Source organism: Equus asinus, chromosome 28, assembly GCF_041296235.1.
Source record: "Equus asinus isolate D_3611 breed Donkey chromosome 28, EquAss-T2T_v2, whole genome shotgun sequence".
NCBI lineage: Eukaryota > Metazoa > Chordata > Mammalia > Perissodactyla > Equidae > Equus > Equus asinus.
The window spans coordinates 25256672-25280328 of record NC_091817.1 but is presented as its reverse complement, the minus strand read 5'-3'; the positions used below and the strand labels follow the sequence as shown (position 1 = coordinate 25280328).

Here is a 23657-nt window from a genome sequence, read left to right as displayed (position 1 = left end):
CCGGGCGGGGCGCAGCCCCAAGTCCTCTCCGGGTCGGGCTCCGCACAGAGAAGGCAGTGCACAAGCCAGGAATTAGCTAGCATCCGCACCCGCTCCTCCTGCACGAACCCGAGCCACCCCAAACCCCGGCCACCGCGCCTGGCTCCAGCTCCAACTCCGAAAGGGGCGGGCGGCGAGGGCCGCGCCGAGGGGCGGCCGGGGGAGGCGGCCGGTACCTGTCAGCAGTTCGATCCTGTGTCCCAGCACCTTCATGTCGGCGCCCGGCGCTGCCCGGCTCGGGGCTGCGGCGTCGGGGAGCGCGCTCGGCCGAGCCGGGGAGAGGAGCGCGGGAGGCGAGGAGCGCAGCAGGAGGCGCCGCCGGATCAGCCGCGCTCGCCGCCCCCCACGCCGCGCCCCCCCTGCCAAAACGGTTTAAAAAAATCCACCAATTGCACGACCGCGCACCCCTAAAAGGCGCCCGCCGCCACCTGGTCGGGGTGAACTCCGGGAGGCGGAGGGAGCGCGCGGGGTGTGCGGGCGACGCTCGGGGAGGCGGCGGGAGGGGGCCCGGCGCGCGAACAAAGAGGCCCCGGCGCCCCCGGGCGGCGCGGTGAGGGGGCGTGGGCGGCAGCGGGGCCGTGGCCCCGGGGGTCCCCGTGCCCGGCAGGGGAGGCGAGGAGGGAGAGCCCGGGGCCTGGGGGAGGGGTTGTCGCCCTAGCGTAGGCGCAGTGTGGCCCCGGCGACCAGCGCCCGGCTCGCGGGGCTGGGGCCGGGCGCGGGGCGGGCGGCGGCCGCCAGGGCAGGGGCAGCGGGGAGAGGGCCGCGGGGCCGCCGACTCACCGAGCGATGTGAGCGAGGCAGCCGCGCAGGCGGGGAGCCGGGCCTCGGCGCCGCCGCCGCCAACGCGCCGCGCAGGTGTGGCCGCGGGGCCCGGCGGTGCCAAGGCTGCCGGGGCGGGGGCGGGGGGCGCGGGGCGTGCCCGCGGGGCTGGGCGCGGCCTGGAGCGGGAGGCCGTCCCGCGCGCTCAGCCGGCCTCTGGCGAGGGCCCGAGCGCCCGCTGGAAGGGCAGGCTGGTGAGCGGGACGCCGCGCCCCCCGAGCCCAGCGGAGACCCCGGTCGATCCGCGCGCCTCTCCCCGTCCGCAGGCCCGGAGGAAGGGTCCCCGCCGCTCGGACTCCGCCCCGCCTGCCCCCCTAGTCCCCTCGTAGCGCGCGGCGTCGGGTGCCCGGGGGAGGGGCGGCCTCTGCCCAGGGCTTTGTTTGGATTCCCGAGGGGAACCCCAGCCCGGTGGAGACAGCACCCCTTCCCCCGCCCCTGCCGCCGCCTGGGAACCGCCGGAAAAGCTCTGGGGGGTCGGGAGGAACCAGGTGCTCAGAGACCCTTGGGACATTGTCCCCCGTTTTCAGAGCCCGAGGGTTTCCTTGGGGAATTCATACGGAGTGACCGTCTCCAGGCAAAGGTGTTCTGGGCCCTCAGGGTGGCCTCCTCACCCGACCCCTGCCCAAAATTTGGCAAGCTCCCTGCTCCCCTCAATTCCTTCTCTGTTATCTGAGCAGAAAGGGGAGCTGACTGGGAGCCCTGTCTTCCTCAGGTTCACTCTGGTCTGGCCCAATGATGTTGCTCTCACCTGTCACCCCAAAAGAGGGCGTGCCAAAGTCCCTGATGGAGTCCTACTGTAGGGGGAATGGAAATCTGATGACCTGAAAAATGTACCTGGGCAAGAAGGCTCAAGGGGAGGACTCCTGGAGACTGGGTTCTGTTCAGCCTCTGCCAGTGACCTTGGGCGGGGCTCTGCCCCTCCCTGATTCCAGCCTTCTCAGTGCAGAGGTCATCTGGGACGTCCAGGATGGCAGTGGGGTGGGAGGTGGAGGGGATCCCGCTGCATCTCCCCATCCTTCATGGTTCTCTTATCTGGGCTGGTTTGTCAGCTCCAGGCTCCGGTGGAAGCTACTATGGCATTGAATTAACTGACTCAGGTGATGAGGAAGCTGGTAAGATTTGGTGGCCCCAGGTAGGGTGCATGTTCCTGCTGGGGGTGCAGTGTATAAACTGCATAGGAGGCAGCAAGCTTGGGTTCTCCTTACAGCTCTGGGGCTCACCTTGGGGAAACCCCTGCCTCTCAGTTTCCTCTTTCCTAAAGGGGATGGGGGGAGGTCACTGGTGACAGAGTAAGCCTCTATGTCCAAAACATCCAGCAGACTGTGGTTCTGTGTATACAAGTCTGGAGCCAGTCCTGAAGAGCACAGGCTGGTTCTACAATTTCTTAGCTGTGTGATGTCCAGCAAGTTACTCATCCTCTCTGAGCCTCCATGTCATACTCTGTGAAACTGAGGTGATGTTGACCTCAGGGAGTTCTTGTAAGAATTAAATGATGGAACATTAAAAAAATGCTTAATATAGTTCCAGACACAGTTGAAACATCCAATAAATAGTCACTATGATTATTGATGATGAAATTGTTCTTATTGCTTTAGAAATTCTTTCAGGCTTTGAGTTCTACTCTTTTCAATAATTTCCGTCCTAGTCATTGAACGAATTGTTGATGTTCTAGTAACCTAATTCATGGGGCCTAGCCTGTTCTGAATTCCTTGGAGGACTGCAGACCCTGGGAGGATGAAAAAGGCTGCCTAACAGGAGCTTGGACCCTGTGACGTGTCCGTCTGCGTGCAGAATGGCGTCTGCTGTGGTCTTGAACTGAGGGAGAAGATAATTGGCTCAGATAATTTATAAACACCAGTGAGCATTCAGGCGGGTCAGCTTGACGATTGGAACCCTAAAAGAGGAGAGTTAATAGAAGATGAAGAAATGTGATTTCAAGAGCACCCTCTTCCCAGGGAGGGGGCCTGTCACATCAAGCCCGGGTGCTTAGGGCATAGAGCGCGGCCTGGCCCTTCTGGAGGAGCCCGTCATGCGGGCAGAGGAGTCCCTGCTGAGTCAGCAGAAGGGCAAGCTCTCAGCGCCTTCTGTTCCCGGCTGTCTTTATCCCTGCAAGGGAGGCTGGATGGCAGGGTTTTTAACAGAGGAAAGCAGCACACGGCAGAAGGCCAAGCTGTTGGCTGAGACAAGGAGCCTTGGAGACGTGTCCCCCAGCCCTGCTCCTAATTACCTGAAAGATGTCACAGAAGTCGATGTGTTCTCTGGACTTCCCTTTTCCTGTTTGTACACCGGGCAGGACGAGGCTGGTCCGCACCTTGGCTGGAGATGAGGCATGGCCTTTCTGAAGATCTCTCTGAGCCTTCATTTCCCCATCTGGAAACTCAGGTTAATGTATCAGTCTGAGTGGTTGCAAGAAATAGACACCTACCCTGGCCCGTGTAAGCAGAAAGGGCTTTGCTGAAGGGAGGGTGGGCAGCTCTTGGCATCTCAGGAGGCAGGCCCAATGCTGCAGTGTTGGTCTGGTGTCAAAACCACTACTGCCATCCCTGGGCATAGACACTGCAGCTGGTGCCCCTGGGTGAGGACTCTGGACACTGCCCTCAGGACCATGGCTGTTTCTGAAGCCAGAGTTGGTGCTGCCATCACTGCCACATCCTCACCATTCAGATTCTGGCTGGTCCTGGCTCCCTCGTGTCACCGGTTTGTAATTCACAGTCAAGAATGGGCATGTCTGATTGGAGGCACCAACATTGGGTCCCCTGCCAAAGCCGCCAGGGAGTCAGGGAAACAGGGTTTTCAGTTCCTCTAGTGGGAGGTGGGCTCTGCCTCCTACGGAGGGCATGTCAGATGCTGGTGGCCAAAAGAGTGACCTGTGCCCACGTCAGATAACAATGGACTTGTTGTGAAACTGCTCTGAGATGATGCTCATGGGTGCTTAACTCAGAGCCTGGCATGGAGGGAACACACGATCCCTGGTCCCCAGATTCATACCACACTGCCAATCGACCGTGTCAACCGGTGGCGCTCCTACATACTTTAGTCTTTGATTTTTCAGCAAGTGAAAGACAAAAGGACCTTGAAAACAGTATGGCTTGCTGCCCTTCCAGTTGCAGAGGCAGCTCCAGTCCCGGTGCCAGGAGGACAGGTGACTGGGTTTTTCCATTGTGGTGATGAATTGGGCTGAGTCACCATCCCTCTCCAGTCCCCTCATGACCATGACTGGGAGCAAGTAAAAAGAACCAGCAGGTGGGGTCAGGGGTGCAGAGGAGCCAGAGGCCGTGGAAGCTTCCCCTCTTAGCAGGGGGAGGGTGAGCAGGAACTGTCACCCCCTGCCCACTAATACCCCCCACTCAGGAATCATAAGTCAAATGACCTCAGGGAGAGAGAGAGGATCCCTCCTCTTCTTTTATAGGATTGGTCGAGTGTCTCTTTGGTGCCCAGCCCTGTGCTGTGGGGCGCATCGGAGCTGACCTTTAAGGTTTATGCACTGATGGAGGAAACCAGCTCAGAGACCCATAATCTAGGTACGGGGCAGACTCTGCTAAGATGTGCAATTGAGGTGCATGCATGCAGTACAGTAGGGGGCCTGGAGGAGTCAACAAGGGCTTCCTGAAAGAAGAGGCATTTGAGCCTGCAGAGAGGTGGAAGGTCAGCAGATGGAGATGAAAAGGGGATGTTTGGAGGAGAGTAGCATCCATCCGTCCATTCATCCATCCATCCAGCATACATGGGTCAGCCAGGCCATGAGCTAAGCCCAGGGAGGCACAGAACCGAGCACGCTGCAGCCCTGTCCCCGACAGGAGCTCCTGGATTGAGGTGGAGAATGCTGGGCATGCGTGAGCAGATGGTGAGGAAGCTGGAACCAGCAAGTAGGCAGGCGTGAGTCCTTGGCCTCAGCCTGGCTCTGGAATTCCACCAGCCACCACGTTATCTGCTCCCTGCTCCTGGGCCACCCTGGACCACTCAATGGCTATGTTGCCACCCTCTTTCTCCCATAACGCGTAAAGACCCTCCTCCTGCAGGGCCAGCCCTTTGTTCTCCAGACACCCTACTATCTGCTTCCCCGTCCCAGAAGACAGCAAAACCCCCTCCCATCCCACGCCCCTCCACCTCCCCTGGAAGCTTCGCTAGACACGTTGATACCAAGCAATGGGCTCCCTCTGCTCGCCGCCATCTGAGCCAATTAATCACAGCAAGTTAGAGATCAAGAAAGGAAGCTTAATCAGATTAGCTGGCAAATCAGAAGACAGGTGACTAATGCCTCAAAAATCCATCTTCAAGGATTACAGAATCTTGAGGCAGTCACATAGGGAAAATGGGCAGTAAGGAGGGGGTCCAGGGATGTTGGTCTCCAGGTGTGACAGGCTCCAGGCATCACATTGTTCCATTCTCCTGTCAGCTGTGATGGATGCCTTGTGGGTGTGTTTCCCACCTGTGGTCAGCCTGTTCCTGAAGAGAAACTCATAGAACAAAGTTTTAATTTATCAAGCTATCGGGGAGTACATGCGTAAGCAGAGGCCATAAATCAGGACATCATGTGAATGTTTTAGAGGACGTGCAGAGCAGCGAGCAGTCACCCAGAGGAGGGGCTGGGGCCATTTAGCCTAACAAGATGGCCTCACTTATGCTCACTAACAATTTCCTCCCGTCAGTAGTAACCCATGATTTTATGGTCAAGAGGGAGACAGGGCGTCGTACTTTCTCTAGTTACTTCCTGCTGAATCAGGATGTCGCAGGGGGACCACAGCATGGAAAAGAGTTACTTTCCTTTTGAATTAGAAGGATTAGATAGAAGAGATCAAAGTTTTCTTTTAAAGACAGATTTTAGCCCTCCAAGAGTTTCCGCCACCCACTTTCCCCTCGATACAGGTGGGGTACTTTCCTGTGATCTTGGGGCTGCCTTGATCTGGGAGTCATGTATCCGGGGTTTCATGTCTGCAAGTTTTATGGATGAGCGAGTGGTGAGAAGAATCTCAAAGGGGCCCATCCATTTGGATGACAACTGGTTTTCAGGTCCCTGTTCTTTCCAAGTTTTCAGCAAAACCTGATCGCCAGGTTGGAAGGCATGTAGAGGGACATCAGACGGATATGCAGACCTATGAGGAGCAAACTCACAGACAGAAGTCAACACAGAGTTTAATGATTTAACGTAATTAGCAATCACAACATTTCTTAAAATGTCCAGAGATTCAGTCCTGGGGAAGATGCCTGAAAGGGTCTCCCATATAGAATTTCGAAAGGACTCAATTTAAGTCCACTTCAGGGAGCTAATTCTAACCCATAGCAGGGCAAGGGGCAGTGCCTTATCCCAAGTTAGCTGTGTTTCCTGACGGATATTGACAATGGTCTTTAAGGTGTGATTCATTTTCTCTGTCTCTTCGGTTGATGGAGGCCTCCAAGCTGAGCGTAGTATCCATCGGATGCCTAAGCTTTTGGACACTTGTTGAGTTATTTGGGAGACAAAAACTGGTTGGTTACTTCTCTGCAAAGTATTAGGCAGAGCTAACCTACGGATGATTTCTTTCAGCAACATGCGAGTGACTTCTGATGCTTTCTCAGTCCTCGTGGGAAAGGCTTCTGCCCACCTCATGAAGGTGTCCGCACACACTAACGAAACCCTCAAATTCCCAGCTGCCGGGGCATCTGGGCAAAGTCTATTTGCCAGTCTTCAGTAGGTCAATTTTCTCTATGTTGGGTGCCACGATGTGGGGGATGGGAAGTGCTCTTGGGGTTGTTCTTTGCACAGATTACACAGTTTTTAGTCCCCTGTTGTAGAGCCCTTTGTAGGCGAGGCCCTGGGATGTACTTCTGGACCCATAGTGAGTGCTCTCACACACTCGTCTCAGGATAGGATGTAAGAGGGCCTCAGGTTTCAGGACCCTCTCCAGCTTCCTGGGCATTCAGTGTCACAGCCCCTTCTTTAGCCTGTTCCTTATCCTTCTCAGAATATATCAGCTTGTAGGCAGGAAGCTCTACTTGTGGCAGTAGGGACCCCATCATTGGAAGGGTGTCTGTCTTAGCAGCCCTTTTGGCCGCTTGGTCAGCCAGTCCGTTTCCTTGGGCGACAGGGGCATTGTCCCTCTGGTGGGCAGGGCAATGCATGATAGCTACCTGAGCAGGCTCATTAATAGCATCAAGCAGTTCTAGGATTTCAGGGCCAAGTCTGATTTCCTTTTCTCCACTGTTGAGTCCCCTTTCCTTCCGGATTGTCTCATGAGCGTGGACTACAGCAAAGGCACAACGGGAATCTGTGTCTGTATTAACTCTTTTTCCTTGAGCTGGATGTAGAGCCTCAGTGAGGACAATGATCTCTGCTTTTTGAGCCGAGGTCCCTGGAGGTACGGCTTTGGCCTCTCAAGTCTCTTGTAAAGTTAGGAGCGCATACCCCACACGTCTCTTCCCCTGATCCGTGCAGCTGCTGCCATCTGTGAAGAGTCGCCAGTCTAGTTCTTCCAAGGGACAGTCCAACAAATCAGGTCGGCTAGAATACACGGTCTCAATAACTTGTAAGTAGTCATGTTTTAAGGCTTCTGATGCCTCATTAGGGAACAAGGTGGCCAGGCTTAGGGAGGACGATATTTGCAATGGTACATTTGGATTGTCTAAAAAGATGGCCTGGTATTTGCCCATCCATCCTGAAGTGAGCCAGTATCCTCCTTTTGTTCTAATAACGTGAGGACTTGCTGTGGCACATATACCACGGCGAGCTGGCCCAGGGTGAATTTTTCAGCTTCCTGCAGGATGCTGCACGTAGCAGCCGCTGCCTTGAGGTGAGGGGTAGCCAGTCCTTGACAGTCTGGTCCAATTATTTGGAGAAATAAGCCTCTGGCTAGGGGATCGTGCCCAGTTTTTGAGTTAAAACCCCCAAGCTTATTCCCTGCCTTTCACGTACATACAGGCTGAAGGGCCTGCCCACATTAGGAAGTCCCGAGGCTGGGGCTGAAATTAACTTTGTCTTGATGGTATCAAGGGCCTCCTGACGTTCCTGTGTGCATCCTCGTGGCTCCTGGTCTAGCCCTTTTAGAGCCTCATAGAGGGGCTTTGCTATGAGACCATAGTTAGGAATCCAGATCCGACAGAAACCAGCCATGCCCAAGAATCCTTGTGGCTGTTGCCAGGTCCGGGGAGGGCTCGGGCGCGCTATAGACGTTTCTTTTGGTCTGGCAGCAGTTCCCTCTGGCCTTTTGATTAGGTAAATCCCAAGTGTGTAACTTTTTGTTTGCAGATCTGTGCTTTCTTTTGTGAGACCTTGTACCCATCGTCAGCCAAATGATTCAAGGTCTTTACTGTGCGGGCCAGACACTGCTCATAAGTGGAGCTCGCTATCAGCAAGTCATCCACATACTGTAACAGCAGTCCTTCTGTCTTTAGCTAGGTCTGCCCCAACTAGCGTAGGGGAGATTTTGAAGCCCTGGGGAGCACTGTCCAGCAATATTGTGGAGTGGCCTGAGTGCCTGGGTCATGCCATTCAAAGGCAAAAAGTTGTTGCGATTCTTCCACGAGCGGTGTGCAGAAGAGTGCATCCTTTAAGTCCAAAACTGAAAACCAGCCAAATTCACCCAGAATGTTAGCTAGTAAGGTGTCTGGGCTGGTCCCAAACCACCTCATTCATGGCACGAAGGTTCTGAACAAATCCATATTCCTCTGACTCGGGTTTCTTGACCTGGAGATCAGGAGTATTATATGGCCACTGCAAGGTCTGATTAATCCTGTCGCCAGGAATTTCTACAGAACTGGCTGAATGCCCTTCTGAGCCTCCTGTTTCAGCAGACGTTGTTTCAGGCTATATGTACTGGCTGGATAGTCTTTGCTTTCCCAGGCTTCCCGTCTGCCCACACGTCCCGTCTTACCTCCCTGAGAATCTCGGGTGGCAGCGGGTCTGGCGCTGGTGTCTGAACATCTAGCAGGGCCATCTGGAACCATAAGGAATGTTCTGGCAGCACTTGCACTTCTAGCTGGCCTGGAGCAAAAGTCACTTGAGCATTCAGTTTACAGGGCATTCAGGCATATAAAATGTTTCCAATTAAAAGATCTGAGGTAGAGAAAGGAGCGTGCGTCCAAACCAAGCCAGCCAGTTGCCTTGTCTCGTTATGCCTGTGGGCCGTTGTCACAGTGGATGTTGCCCTCTCTGGGAAGGGCCTCCTGATCGAATTGTGTGCTTGCTGGTTTGAGAAGGAAAGAGTCCCTCTCTTAGAGCTGGCAATCCCTCAGGCATTTCCCCTTGGGCAAGCAGTAGGCCTGGGAAAAGGAGGGGGAGGAGGAGGAGCCGGGAGTCTCCTCGGTCCATCGTCCCCACTTCCCTGATCTAGATATAGCAGCAGAAATGCTTGAACATAAGGGATTTCGTCTTCCTTTCCTTCCTTCTTGCAGAACAATTCTAGCTGCAAGATGGTCTCATAATTGAGTGACCCATTTGGGGCTTTTTTTCCTGAGCCGTGTTTCCTGGGGCCAGGCTATGTTACAGTAAAAGATCATCCCTTTCTTTGTCATGAGTTCATAACTGGCCAGCATGCACCCTAGTGGTCTTTTTTTTCTTTTTTGGAATAGACAGAGTGGTGCCTATGGTGATAAAGTTTGTGTCTGACAATTAATGGACCCGGAGAAGGCTGCCAGCCTCAACTCCGGGCGTCCAGATAACTGTAGGACTTACCAAATCCCACTCTGCCCGGGCACACAGTGCTCACACCAGCGCTACACAAGCCAAAGAGGCAGAGGGGATGGTTTAGGCAGGGTCAAGCCTTGATTTCTCAATGCCGGCGTAGGGGGTCAGGTGCCTGGCAGAAAGTTTTCAATCTTCTATTTTGCAGAAAGTCTAAGTCCGGCTAACTTTAAGCCCAAACCTAAGTTCCGCACAATGACAGCAAAGAAGATGCCGGACAAGACAGACAAAGAGGGGGAAGATGGTCAGGCCGTGCTCTCACGGCTCCCTTCTAAGGGCTATAAAGATGGGGGACACACAAACAGCAGTGCCGGCATGGAGGCTCACAGTTCCGGTTTGACACTTGACAGAAAAGCTCACAAACGTCACGTCCCCACAGATGCTGTAACAAGCACTGGCAGCGTGCTGTGGAACTCTGACGCAGAGAAAAACGCACTCAGACTAGTGGAACGGCACACAAACTCAGGGGAACAGACCGTACAGGCGTGCACACTACAGAAAAACCAGAGACTAGCCTTCCAGGCAGTCTGTACTTTCCTTTATCCCTAAACAACAGCGCCTAAACCAGATGGACCTTGGCCTGACCAAGGCCCCCAGACCAGGAAAAAGGAACATAGTACCTAGGAGGTGCACTCCGGATGACTCACGTAGCTGCGGACACACACGTCGGCTTACAATCCGGTCCTTTGTTTCCCCATCACTGATGCCTTAGAGGCAGTTGGCAAGTGAGGAAGCCACAAGGGGAATTCCCTGGGGGAAAAGATCCCAAAACAGCTTCCTCCAAGTCGACTAGCCACGGATAAAGGCTAGGGTCCCATCTGGGTAGCCAGAAATTGATGCCAAGCAATGGGCTCGCTCTGCTCACTGTGATCTGAGCCAATTAATCACAACGAGATAGAGATTGAGAAAGGAACTTTAGTCAGATTAGTTAGCAAATTGGAAGACAGGTGACTAATGTCTCAAAAACCCATCTTCAAGGATTACAGAATCTTGAGGCAGTTACATAGGGAAAACGGGCAGTGAGGAGGGGGTCCAGGGATGTTAGTCTCTAGGCATCACATTGTTCCATTCTTCTGTCAGCTGTGATGGATACTTTGTATGTGTGTTTCCCACCTGTGGTCAGCCTGTTCCTGGAGAGAAACTCATAGAACAAAGCTTTAATTTAGCAAACTATGGGGGAGTACACACTTAAGTCATGGCCATAAATCAGGACAGCGCGTGAATGTTTTAGAGGACGTGCAGAGCAGCGAGTAGTCACCCAGAGGAGGGGCTGGGGCTGTTTAGCGAAACAAGATGGCCTCACTTATGCTCACTAACAACATGAAGCCCCAGTTTGTGCCAAGTCAAGGCAAGGGGTGGATCTGATAATATATTTTTTTAATTCCAATAGTCATGTATACTCAATGCAGAAAACTTATAAGATGCAGAGGGAAAAATAAAAACCACTCATAATTCCATTGCCAAAGATAACCAGTGTTAGAATGTTAACATTCTTCAGCGCTTTGTGTGTGTGTTTCCCCCAAAGGAATCATACTGCACGTATGTTTTACGCTCTAACTTTTTTCACTTGCTAGTATATCATGAACATTTACCCTGATAAAAATTATACTTCTACAGTGTAATTATTGTGCTACACTGTCTTTGTTGCATGGGTACTTCATTATTTTCTTGGCCAATCCCATGTTGCTAGCCATTTAGGATGTTTCCAATTTTTTATTATGGAAACAATGTTGCAAGCACTCCACCCCAAGATGCTGCTTTGCCCACATCTCTTTGATGACCTGCTAAGGCCACTCTGCAGCCTCCTTGTGCCTGGCCACTTGGTCTCTGACCTCCGCCAAGACCAGCCCACCCATCCTCAGGAGACCAGCGGACCCTTAAAAGCCCAGATTGTCTCCATACCTCTACCAGTTCTCGGGGAATCCTGGGGAGGAGTGAGCAGTTTCTGGCCCCACCTTCCCCACGGTACTGACCTCGTTTTAAAGGCTGAGGTTTTGATCTTGTAAGATGTTACCATTGGGGGAAACTGAGTGAAGGGCACACAGGGCCTCTGTGTACTTTTTTGCAACCTCCTGTAAAGCTATGATCATTGCAAATAAAAAGTTAAAAAAGAAAACCCCAAAGCCTGTGGCAGGCCTGGCAGTGAACTACGTGACCCCAGTCTCAGGAACTAACGTTTTTAGGTCTACACTTTGTCACGAGGAGCAGAGCTAAGGTCTTGCCTCAGTTTTCCCTGGAGAGTGGGACTTGTTCTAGAGAAAGGCAGCCCTCCTGTAGGGCGGTGGGTGGTCTTGCAGGCTTTCCTCCATCCTGACGCTCCTGCAGGCCCGAGTGTGTGCTTGAGCGGGCTGACCAACCTCTCTCTAGGAGGGAAGGGCGATCTGAGCGGTGGGAGGAGAAACAGCTTCCCCTGTGGGCTCCAGGGAGCTCCTAGGTAGACAGGAATCTGGAAGAAAGTGGATGAAAAGCTGAAATTCACTCTTTGGAGGAGAGCTAAGCCATTCTCCTTCCCAAAGAGGACACACATGTCCCACGGAGCCTCTGTCTCGAGGTTCTAGGGAGAGCCGGCCCCCATTCTGCAGTATCGTTGTTCCTGCCCTGCCCTGGGCCCAGGTAAAGCCACTCACAGAGCTGGGGTGCCACTCCCCAGATCTGGGTGGACTCAGCCCTATGCTGGGCTGCCCGGGGGCCACTGTCCCCTCTCGGGGGCTGCAGTGTCCCCACAGAGTCCTCAGCACCACCACAACAGGGTTGGGTTGAGTCAGAGGTTCCAACCAAGTTTCCAGATGATAGAAACCAAGGAACCCACTTAGGATGCTATGTTGAGGGTCCCCAAGACCACCCTCAAGCTCCATGATTTGCTAGAAGGACTCCCAGAACTCAGAAAAGCTGTTACCCTTATGGTTCCCATTTCTTGCAGTGAAAGGACACAGATCAGATTCAGTAAAGAGAAAAGTGCACGAGCAGAGTCCAGGAGACACGAGGCACAAGCTACCAGGTGCCCCTCCCAGTGGAGTTACACAGGGACACAGTTAATTCTTCTGGCACCAATGAGCCACAACATGTGCAAAGTACCAATCAGGGATGCTCACCTGAGCCTTGGGGCCCAGGGTTTTTATTGGGAATTGGTCACATAGGCATCCAGCCCCCGGGTGACTGATCTAAGTCCCCCAGAGGGCAAAGTGACACAGCATGGCCCAGGGCCTCAGACACACAAAAACACTCTTGTCAGGCAGAACATTCCAAAGGCTCAGAGGTTCTCACCCACGAGCGTCAAGAGCCAGTCCTTTGTTTGGACCGTGCAGGATTCGAGCAATACAAGCCTGCTGACTTCACCCCTTACTGCACAGATGCCAATCATTTATTTTGCCATAGGTACACATAAACCATCATCGATTATCACCATGATTTCATAAAAGAAAGGAGGCTTAACTCCAAGAAGGTAGGCCAGACATCATGATGTGATATGGGTCAGTGCTCCCCGACAAAAAACAGTTGGCCCAACGTTGCCAGCTTTGAAGATGGGGAAAGGGGCCAGGAGCCACCAGTATATGCAGGAACCTGACGTGCGGGTTTTTCTTGTTTGTCCGCACAGCTGTGTCCCCTGTCAAGGAACAGATGAGCTGAGAGGCGACCTCTGGCTCCTGCACTAGCTCTGGTCCCTGCTATTGGGAAGGACCAGGCCCTGCTGAGAGGGGGAGGGCTCAGTCTGGGACCCTCCCTTAAGCGTCCAAGGCAGTTGGTCCTTTCTTTTCTTGGGTCTTGCTGCTGTCTCAACTTATCGTCAGAGAGAGAGGAGTCTGGTCCTTTTACCAAATGTCCTGGTCCCCGCCCTGGCCTTTACCCCAGGCTCCTGGCCTCGCTAAGTCAACTCTAGGGTAGCCCAGCTATTCTTCTAAGGTCCCACCTCACCTCGCTTTCCTCTCTGTCCAGCCTCCATGCGTGGAGCTGAGCCATCAAAGGCCTTGGCTTTGGCCTGTGTGGGGCTCATGGCCTCCAGTCAGACAGCCTGCGATGCATTGTCTACTACCCAGCTGACCTTGAAGAGTTTCCTCCTCTTAAACAGGTCTAATGCTAGAGCTGTGAGGAGTTACTGGGTTGATACCTGAAGAGCCCTCAGCCCAGGGCCTGGGGCCCAGTCAGGGCCCACTGACCAGCAGCTGTCAGGCTGATGAATTCTGTGGTTCCAGGCACAAAGCGCGCAGGCGGGAGGACCCTTGTGATGGGTGTAGTGGGTGCAGTGACACATCCAGCTGCCCTGGAGCTGGGTGCTGAGAAGCCAGTGGGTCCCTCTGGCTTCCGGACCTCCGGGGAGGGAACATAACTCATGCACATAGCAGGACGAGGCTGGTGGGGTCTCGGGGTATCATGAGGATTGAAAGACCTGTGCACCACAGGTCTGTTCACGTGAATTCTCTCTGCCTGGGGACCCCTTCCGTCCTCTTCCTCTACTTCCCCTGGCTAACTCTGCTCTTCCCTTGGTGACTTCCTCCCCGATTCCCTGACTCTGCTCCTCTGTGCTCCTATCATATCAATGCTTAAAAACAATAATACCAATAGCCTACCATTTATTAAGCCCTACCATGTGCCGGGCATGGTGCTAAGGGCATTGCCTACATACGTTATCTCATTTGATTCTCCTGACATTTGGAGAGCTGCCTGTAGCTTTATTTTTCTGATTTTACAGATGAAGAAACAGGTTCTGAGAAGTGAAGTAAATGGCTTTTCTCCCCTCGCTCAACCCTGAGCAGTGGTTATGTATGTGCAGCTCCATCTCTGCCCAGACGAGGAGCTTCCTGAGGGCAAGGCTTGTGTCTGGTTGGCTGTGGAGCCTCAGCCTCCAGCCCTGGGCCTGGTACTGAGGATGGGCTCAACAGAGGGGAGCCCTCCACCAATATTTGTTGAAGAAATGAATGAATGAGTGAGTGGAGGAGCGGATGCTTGTAAATACCAAAGCAGCACATGGCTCACTGTGGACAATCAACAAATACTACTACCCATGGCAGGCAGAATAATGCCCCCCTTCAAATACGTCCACGCCCTGATCCCAGGAACCTGTGAGTGTGCTAAGTTCCTTGGCAGAGAGGAATGAAGGTTGTTAGTCAGCTGACTTTAAAATAGGGAGGTCATCCTGGATTATCTGAGTGGGCCCAGTGTAATCAGAGAGTGGAAGAAGGAGGCAGGAGAGAACCAGAGAGATGGCAGCAGGAGAAGGACTTGGCCTGATGGCGCTGCTGGCTTTGAAGATGGAGGAAAGGCCCATGAGGCAAGGAAAGCAGTCTCCAGGAGCTGGAAACAGATTCTCCCGTAGGGCCTGCAGGGGGAATGCAGGCCCACTGACATCTTGATTCTAGCCCAGTGAGACCCATTTCAGACCTCGGACCTCCAGATCTGTAAGAAAATTAATTTGTGTTGTTTTAAGGCCCTAACACAGTAATTTTTCACAACAGCAGTAAGAAGCTAGCACCGTGCCTCATCTCTGATGCTGAGGATCACTCTTAGTGGGCGCTTATTAAATGACTGATGAATTTCAATATTATTGTAAACATCCCACTTTCTATCAAGAAAGACACAAAAGAAAAAAGTGCTTTTAGTATATTTTGGATTCATTGCATCAGAGGCCTGAGTGGGAGCTCTCAATTCTCAAGATGGGGTAGAGTTGGGTCCCGAGACCAAGCCGTTGGCTCAGCAGTCTGGGCTGCGTGGGGCCACAGAGGGGCCTTGGAGGGAGGGAGCCATGGGTGGTGAGTGAGCAATTCTGCTGGGCAGATGGAGTCAGCATCCTGGACACCCATGGCCTCAGGCCTGAGGGGCCTCCCCGCTCTTGGGGCCATGCCTGCCACCTCCATCATCATTAGGGTCGCCATGCACTGGGTCTCTGCCTCTGGTGGGCAGGGTCCTAAGCCCCCCACAAAACCAGCCCCACAGCTCTGTCTTAGTCAGCTTGAGCTGCCATAACAAAACACCGCAGACTGGGTGGCTTATAAACAGTTCTGGAGGCCGCAAGTCTGAGATGGGGGTACAAACATGGTTGGGACCTCTTCCAGGTTGCAGGCGGCCGTTTTCTCATTGCATCCTCACGTGGCAGTGAACAGAGAGAGCTCTCTGAGCTCGCTGTTATAGGGCACTAATCCCATTTATGAGGGCTCCACCCTCAGGATCTAATCACTCCAAAGGCCCCATCCCCTAATACCATCACATTGGGGGGTTGGATTTCAACATATGAACTTTGGGGGGACATGAACATTCAGTCCATAACAAGCCCCGTCGTGCAAGTACCAGGATGATGGCAACCTTCCCGAGGAGGGACCAGCTCTCGTATGCTTCTCCACTGTGCTGGGCACTGTTCCGACTGCTAAGCATCCTTAACCCATTCAGTCCTCATGGTGGCTCCAAGCGACAGGTGCTATCATGGTGCCCATTTTACAGATTAGGAAGCTGAGGCTTAGAGAGGTGAAGTCTCTTGCCCGCTCACACAGCAGTAACTGGGACTCGACACAGGCGGTGGGGCTGCAGGGTCTCTGTTCTAACCACTGTCCTCTGCTGCCTCCCTAGATAGTACAAGGATTATAATAGCAATTCCACCACCTCGCATTCGGAGGAGACCTTTCTGTTCACACACGTTCTCATCCTGTTTCCCCCCATCATCCCCACAGTGGCTGGTCATCCTGATGTGTGCCCCTGGCTTACATTTTGGGAAACGGAGTTCATGAGAGGGAGGCGCCCAGACATTCGAGGCATGGCTGGGATTCCTTCCTGGGTCTCCTGGCTCCAAGTCCAGCATCTCTCTCTTCCACCAGCTGCCCCCTGCCATACCCTGATGCATTATTTATGGCCCATTACTCGCCTCCTGCGGGCGCCCAGATGCTGCCTGTCAGAGCTGTGACCTTGCTGCGTCCCCTGGAGACGACCAAGGGCAGGCCCTTCCCCCTCAACCTCACTCTCTTCTCTCCCTCCCCCCTCGCAGCCTCACAGGCTCCTGATGTGTGGCACAGCCGGTCCCCTCTTCCCACCCACGAGAACCACCTTGCGAGCAGTTTCCTCCCTGCCAAGCCAGCTGACACAGTCAGCAAGCTCCCAGCTTCCCGAGCTGAGCAGGGGCCACAGCAGAGTCCAAACTCACCGTCCCATCGACACGGCCCTGGTTGGAGTAGCCAGCGTGTGTGCATGGGTGGATGGTGTGTGTATGCATGCGTGTGTGTGTGTGCGTGTCGTGAGAAGAAGGCGTGTGTATATGTGATATATGGGGAGGGGAATTTAAGCACTCAGAGTTGAGAATTGCCTCTTTTGGGTCTTGTAGATGAAAGCGTAACAAGTAAGTCTCATTTTCTTCTTCCTTCTCAGCATGGGGACCGGGAAGAGGCTCTTAGGTCTAGAGTTATTTGGCAACAGGACCCTACAGGGCCGCTGGAGCCCACAGCTTTGGAGCTGTGTGACATTGAGCAAGTTGCTTAACCTCTCTGGCCATCATTTTCCTCCTCTTTAACTACCTCCCTGAGTCCTTACCAGGATTAAATGAATGTGAAGCAATCAGCGCAGGGCCTGAGGGCCGGTACACGATGATAAACGACTTCTGACTTTGCACCAATGCCTGCCTCCCTGTAGGTGAGGAAGGACGACTTTGCCTCACAGACTCTCAGGAGGAAGGACGCCTGGAGAGGAGGAGCCAAAGGCTCGGCAGATGGGACTGGCTGGCTTCCGGGCAGCAGCTGGGTCACCTTCATCTCAGTTGCCATGTCTGTAAAATGGGCAATAGCTAAATATAGCAGTTGCTTCACCTTATGGCTACCACAAGGGAATTCTCAAATTCTTGAAAACAAAGGTGAAAACTCCAGGTAATTACAGAAGTCGCCCCTTGGGCTGAACCCTCCCCCTTTGCCTCAGAATTTAAGGCATTTGGCACACGTTCACACGTAAAACCATGGGGCAGCCATCCCTGATTCTCCTCCCCGCTTTTAAGCTCAAAACTCCCAGGTCCTGAGTGACTGGCTGAAGGTTCTCAGAACCATCTGGAGACACCAGGACCCACACAGCCCCTGACCCCTGACCCTGGGACCCTGGTTAGGAGGGGTTGGGGGCACCAGAAATCTGTCTTTAATAAGCTTCCCCAGCGATTCCAAAGCAGTTGGTCGACTGTGAGAAATTAGAAACCAAGCACCCTGCTGGAGATTGTTCCAGATGCCGCTGGACTGAGTCCTAGACTTCCAGAGTCCTGTCTCCCAGTCTCTTTCTCCTCCATCCTAAGACCCTGAAAATGGAAAGTATGGGCTTCCCCAGACCTCACCACCTCCCACTTTGCATCATTGCTTTCCATATCCTGATCAATTTCCAATCACCATAATTGTTTTCAGGCTCAGGACAATTGACCTTTGTTCTGCAGATGCCCCTTCTCAGAGGCGCAGGGGTGTGAGCAAAGCTGGATTGACAGCAAAGTCTTCCCCAGACCTGGGAGCACAACTTGAAGAGCCTGCCCTGCTGGCAGTGGGACAACTGGGGTGTCTGTGTGATCCGTGTCCAGTGAGCCCTGAGTGCTAGCATCCTCGTCATTCCATCCAGCACCTGGTCCAGCCAGTGGGCGCTTGGTAAATGCTGGAGTTGGGGATGGCGGGTGGATGAATGACCTAGAACCTCCTGGTCCCACAGCTCTGCCTATTCCAGGTGTGAGAGGCTGGAATATTGTTCACCAAGTGTTCGCTGCCCTCCCCTCCCCCAAGGTGAGTGTACCTTCCCGCCCCAGCTGACTTCAGGCTTGGCCTATGACTTGCTTTGGCCATTGCAGTGTCAGCAGGGGCCTCACACGTGCTGTTGAGGTTGACTTGCTCTTGCTTTCCTGCCAGTTGATGTGAGAAGGACACACACTGGTAGCCGCTGCCTGTAGAGCCTGGGCCACAGAATGAGATGAAGGCAGCAGGCCTGAAAGGCCCCGTGGACAGAGGGAAGTGGCCCCAGCCAGCCTGCAGATCCCGAGCAAGAGAAACCAACACTCCCGGTTGGGGCCCCTGACTTTGGGGGATGGTTGTTCCGCAGCATCCCTGCAGCAAGAGCTGACGAGTTCACCAGCATCAATCTGTTGTTTGAGAGGCTCTTGAGGCTAGCCTTGCCTGCTTTAAATCGCACTGGGCGATTCCTTGCCTAGACTGATTCAGCAAGAGCCTGGTTCTATGGTTCCAAGTCATTTTGGTGACCTTGGCGCTGCTCAGTCTGCTCTGACTCCAGAATCAGCTGTGACCTCCTGGGCACACACCTGCCCTTCTTCCGTCTCATTCATCACAGGAGCAACCACAGTAATCACCTGCCAGCCTTGAAGGCTGGCCTTGGACTGCAAAGCCATCTGAGACGTTCCATTTGTCACCACAGTCCTATGAAATAGGAATTTAGATTATTCCCATTTTATAGATGAGAAGCCCAAGGCCTGGGGAAGTTAAGAAACTTGCCGGTAATCTTACCGTTGGTAAGTGATGGAGCAAAGACTCTAGCCCGGATCTCCAAGCCCGTGCTCTCAATCACTCTTCCGAAGAGCCTCCTCGTGTTGGCAGGAATGCTTGGTTCCCTGGGGCCGTGCCCTCCCTGAGCCTTCTTCCATAGCCCCCTGTCCAGGGCCGCCTTCCAGGTTTCGGTCCTGCAGCCACTTCCCCCTTGCAGTGAATGGACTCGCTCCTGCTGCCTGGGGTGAATTATTTCCAAAAGATATTTGGAAACTCAGCTCTGCTGGGTCTAATGTGTTCCCTTTTGCTAATTGAATTATCCTGTTTTTCAAAAATGAGTGTGCTTTTTAAACTCGTTCCCTGGACTGTTTGTCATTTCATTACCCTCCCAATATTTTCCCACTGTTGTTTTTTTTCTTGGAGCCCACGCTCACAGGAGCCCCGTGGATTTCAGAGCCGGGGCTGTGTTTGTGATCGGGGTGTCTGCTCGCCAAGGGGAAGGGCTGCGCTGTCTGGGTGCCCAGGCTCGGCAATCAGGCAGAAGGAGAGGCTGAAATCATGAAAAATCGAAAGTACTGGATCATTTTTAAACAGGGCGGCTGGGTTCTTCCTGGTGCATTTGGTTCACTAAGTGCTGAGAACGGTTGTTTCTGGGTGGTGGATTTTAAGAGAGTTTTTAGTTTCTTCTGTATGTGCCTCTTCTCTGTTTTATTTCCCATTGCTTTTAATTTACAAAAGCATGTATAATTTTAATAAGAAAATAAGAACAAAGTTATTGTCATTAAAATACTATGCACTCGACAAGAGGGACCTGATCCTTCTGGCAAAGTGTCAAGGCGTGGTGAGCTTTCATGAATTTGTTAAAGGAACGTTTATAAACTTGTTAAGACCCCTCAGAGAAGCAGACCCCTCTGAAAATAAGCAGAATTCTGCACAAAAAGAGAAAAGATGACCCAGGCTAACAGTTATGTTCATAAAGTGATTTTTATATTTTTTAAAAAATGGAATAGGGGCTGGCTCCATGACCTAATGGTTAAATTCAGCATCCTCTGCCTCTGCAGCCTGGGTTGGTTCCTGGGTGCGGACCTACTCCACTCCTTGGCAGCCATGCTGTGGCAGTGACCCACAAACAAAATAGAGGAAGACTGGCACAGCTGTTAGCTCAGGGCAAATCTTCCTCAGCAAAAAAAAAAAAAAAAAAAGAAGAAGAAGGACTAGAACTTGAGTTTTTCAAATATTAACTTTATTGTTGGTTAAATCTTAGATACCAATTTTCTTTACCCTTGGGCATGACTTGACTTAAATTTGAAAATCGGCTATAGAACAGATTTGTTTCTATGTGTTTTTCATTCAACAAATATAGATTGAGTTTTGCTCAGTGCCAGGCAGTGCTCTAGGCTCACGGGATTCAGGGAGGAGTGGAGATGGATCCCCAGCCTGGAGCAGCTCCTAGGCTAGGGGGAGAGAGTTGTGTCAACACTCACGTGGTTGGATAAGTGCTTTGGGAGGACACTGGGGAAGCCCAGAAGGGGCTGTCCTTTCCTCTGCCTGAGAGAATCAAGGAAGGCTTCACAGAGGAGGTGACTGATATGTAGAAAAGGAGTTCACCAGGAGGAGAAGGTGGGGAAGACATTCCAGGCAAAGGGAAGAGCATGTGCAAAGTCACCTCGGGTTGGGGGAGTGGTAGGAAAAGCTAGAACTGTGTTCATGGAATAGTGAGTTCCTGACTGTGACTACGATTTAGGGTGTATAGTGTGTGTTTGTGTGCGCTGGCTGGATGGTGAAGAGCCTTGAATGATGGAGACGTTTATCTGGTTGGAGATGGGGAGCTATTAAAAGGTTTTAAGCAGGGAAGCGGCATGACCATATTTGCTTTTTAGAATGGCTGCTTGATGGATGCATTGGAAGGTGCACTTGGGGGCAGAAACCACATCAATTACTTGAATAGACAGAATTTAATGTAAAGAATTAACTAGACATATCCATCCATCTATCCATCCCTCTATCCATCTACCCATCATCCATCCATCCACCCATCCATCCATCCATCCATCCATCCATCCTCCATCCATCCACCCATCCATCTATCCATCCCTCAATCCATCTTATTTTATAATGCACTTCAAAGTAAATCGCAGGCATCTGTGCCATCCCCAAAGTTCAATTTTTTCACTTTTTTAATTTTAATGTAAACTTCACGTACAATGAAATGCAAAAATCCTGAGCATACGTTTGCTGAATTTTGGCAGACACATACACTTGTGTAACCCAAATTGCTGTTAAAATACGAGACACTACCATCACTCTAGAAAATTCCCTCACGCCCATCCTCAGACCGTACCTGCCTCCATCCCCCTGAGACGACCACTGTTTTGATTTTTTTTCCTCCATAAATTAGTTTAGTTGAGGTTTCTCAGTCTCAGTGCTATTGACATTTTGGTCCAAATAATTCCTGTTGTTGGGGACTGTCCTGTGCATTATTTAGCCTGTCCTAGAACTTCATATGAATGGAATATACTCTTTTTGTTTGGCTCCTTCCATGTAACATAATGTAAATGAGATTCATCCATGTGTTTTGTGTACTGTTGGCTGTTCCTTTTTTATTGCTAAGTAATATTCCACTGCACGGCTGTACCACAGCTTGTTTATCCATTCTCCTGTTGATAGACACATGGGCTGTTTCCAGTGTTGGGTTATTATGAATAAAGCTGCTTTGAACATTCTGGTACAATTTTTTATGAGCATATGTTTTGATTTCTCTTGGCTAAAGAGCTAAGAGGAATTGCTGGGTCATAGGGTAGGCGTGTAATTAGGTTTACAAGGTACCACTTGTCCCTCTTCTTAAGTGGTTGGACCATTTTACATTCCTGCAAACAAGTTGTGAGAGTGCCAGCAGCTCCACATCCTTGCTAACATTTGGTCTTAGTCTTAAATGTTAGCCTTTCTGGTGAAGGTTAACTTTTCATTGCAGTTTAACTGTGCATGTCCGCAATGAACAATAATGTCAAGCACTTGCACATATTGGCCATAAGTATTTCTTTCTGGCTCTGTTCAGATCTTCTGCCTATTTCACATTGGATGGTCTGTCTTTCTATTGGTCGTAGCATCACTCCTTGCCTGCCTGAAAAAAGGGACCACGGAGAGCTGGCCCAGGACCAAGTGAGGGCTGGAGCTGAGCTGGTGAGAAGACAAGGGCCCCACAGCATCCTGTTGAAGCCCAGTGCATCCTGGGCCAAGGGAGGCTTGTTCTGTTCCATCTATGACCCCCCTTCCCATAGAACCCCCCCCTCTACACACATGTACACTGTGCGCCCTGCAGAGCAGCGAGCTGTCCCCGTGCCACCTTCCTGTGCCTCTGTTATGGGCTGAATTGCATGCTTCCCAAAATTCGTGTGTTAAAGTCATAACCCCAGTACCTCAGAATGTGACTCTCTTTAGAGGTAGAATCTTTAAAGAGCTGATTAAGTTAAAACGAGGTCATTAGGGTGGGCTCTAATCCAATATGACAGATCTTTATAAGACGAAATTTGGACACAGAGAGAAGATGATGTGATGGCACAGGGAGAAGACAGCCACCCACAAGCCAAGGAGAGAGGCCTCAGAAGAAACCAAACCTTCTGACACATTGATCTTGGACTTCCAGCTTCCAGAATTGTGAGAAAATAAAGCCGTGTTGTTAAGCCCCTCAGGCTGAGGACTTTGTTAAGGCAGCCTGAGCAGACGACCACAGCTTCTCTGGAGAAGAGCCAGCTCCCTTCGTCACCAGTGTCCGTCCTGCCGGTCACCACTCGCACTGCCTTGGCCTCATCAGCAAAATCAAGATTCCTGCCTTGAACAAGTCTAGGGCTGAATAGCGATCCTTTTTATTTTAGGATTCAGGCTGTGATCCATCTGTTCCACTTTCTACATCTCTCCTGGCTTGAGCCAGATCCAGGGATGGGGGCTTCCTGGGCAGGGCACTTAGGGGCTTCCATCCCCTATCTCGGAGCCTCGCAGCCGCACAGGTGACTGTCTCAGGCGAGCGCCTCCATCTTCCCACTTCAGTTTCCCCATCAGTGAAGTGGGGTTAACAATCCTGCCCACCTGGCAGGTGGCTGTGAGGCTAAAGGAGGTAAGGCTGTGTAGCTCTGGCTCACAGCGCTCAACAGTTGTCGGCCAGTTTACTGCCCGCAGTCTCTCCTCGAATAGGTACGGCAGCCTGGATGGCGGGTACGATCGTCAGCCCCATCGCACAAGTGAGGAAGCCCATGGTCGAGAACTTGAGGGACTGACAGAAAGTCCTGAGGCCAAAAAGTGGCAAAGCTGGGATGGGACTTCAAAGTTTTGGGGGAAAAATCCTTGGAAAAAGCTGTGACGTTTCACCCCATATCTCCTCCTCGCTCCTTAGCATACCACAGTCACGGAAAAATTAAGCCCGGAAGAACATTTGAGGTTTAATTCCACAGGTGAAAGAAGCCAAGCCCAGAATCACAGGAGACACTGTCCCCTGCAGCAAGATGACAGACACTCGGGGGCTGAGAAGGGCCCTGGGGGAGTGCACAGGCTGGGACAGGGGCAGAGCAACGCGGGTGGACCCCGCCTGTTGCAAGCCAGAGATGTGCTTATTTATTTATGCTATGCTTATTTTTAAAAAAATAATTGCAAACATTTAAAAATCAGGAATTTTCACACACACACACACACACACACACACACACACACACTGTCCCCAGGAATCA

General features: G+C 52.2%; 1 protein-coding gene across 7 annotated transcripts in view; it reads right to left on the bottom strand.

The window, feature by feature from the left end:
• NDRG4 (NDRG family member 4) overlaps positions 1-3207 on the bottom strand; it is a 42919-nt gene extending 39712 nt beyond the window's left edge. For 2 of the 7 annotated variants that reach the window (XM_044761247.2, XM_070500659.1), the window contains exon 1: positions 820-951. Coding sequence is in view for 3 of the 7 variants with exons in the window: in XM_044761246.2 (XP_044617181.1) it covers positions 216-252 (37 nt within the window). In the remaining 4 variants the exon portion in view is untranslated. Of the gene's footprint in view, positions 1-215; positions 493-819; positions 974-3085 lie in introns of those variants that run through there. The other 5 variants (XM_070500658.1, XM_070500660.1, XM_044761246.2 and 2 more) reach the window with 5 other exon arrangements.
• Between the last annotated feature and the right edge of the window lie 20450 nt (positions 3208-23657).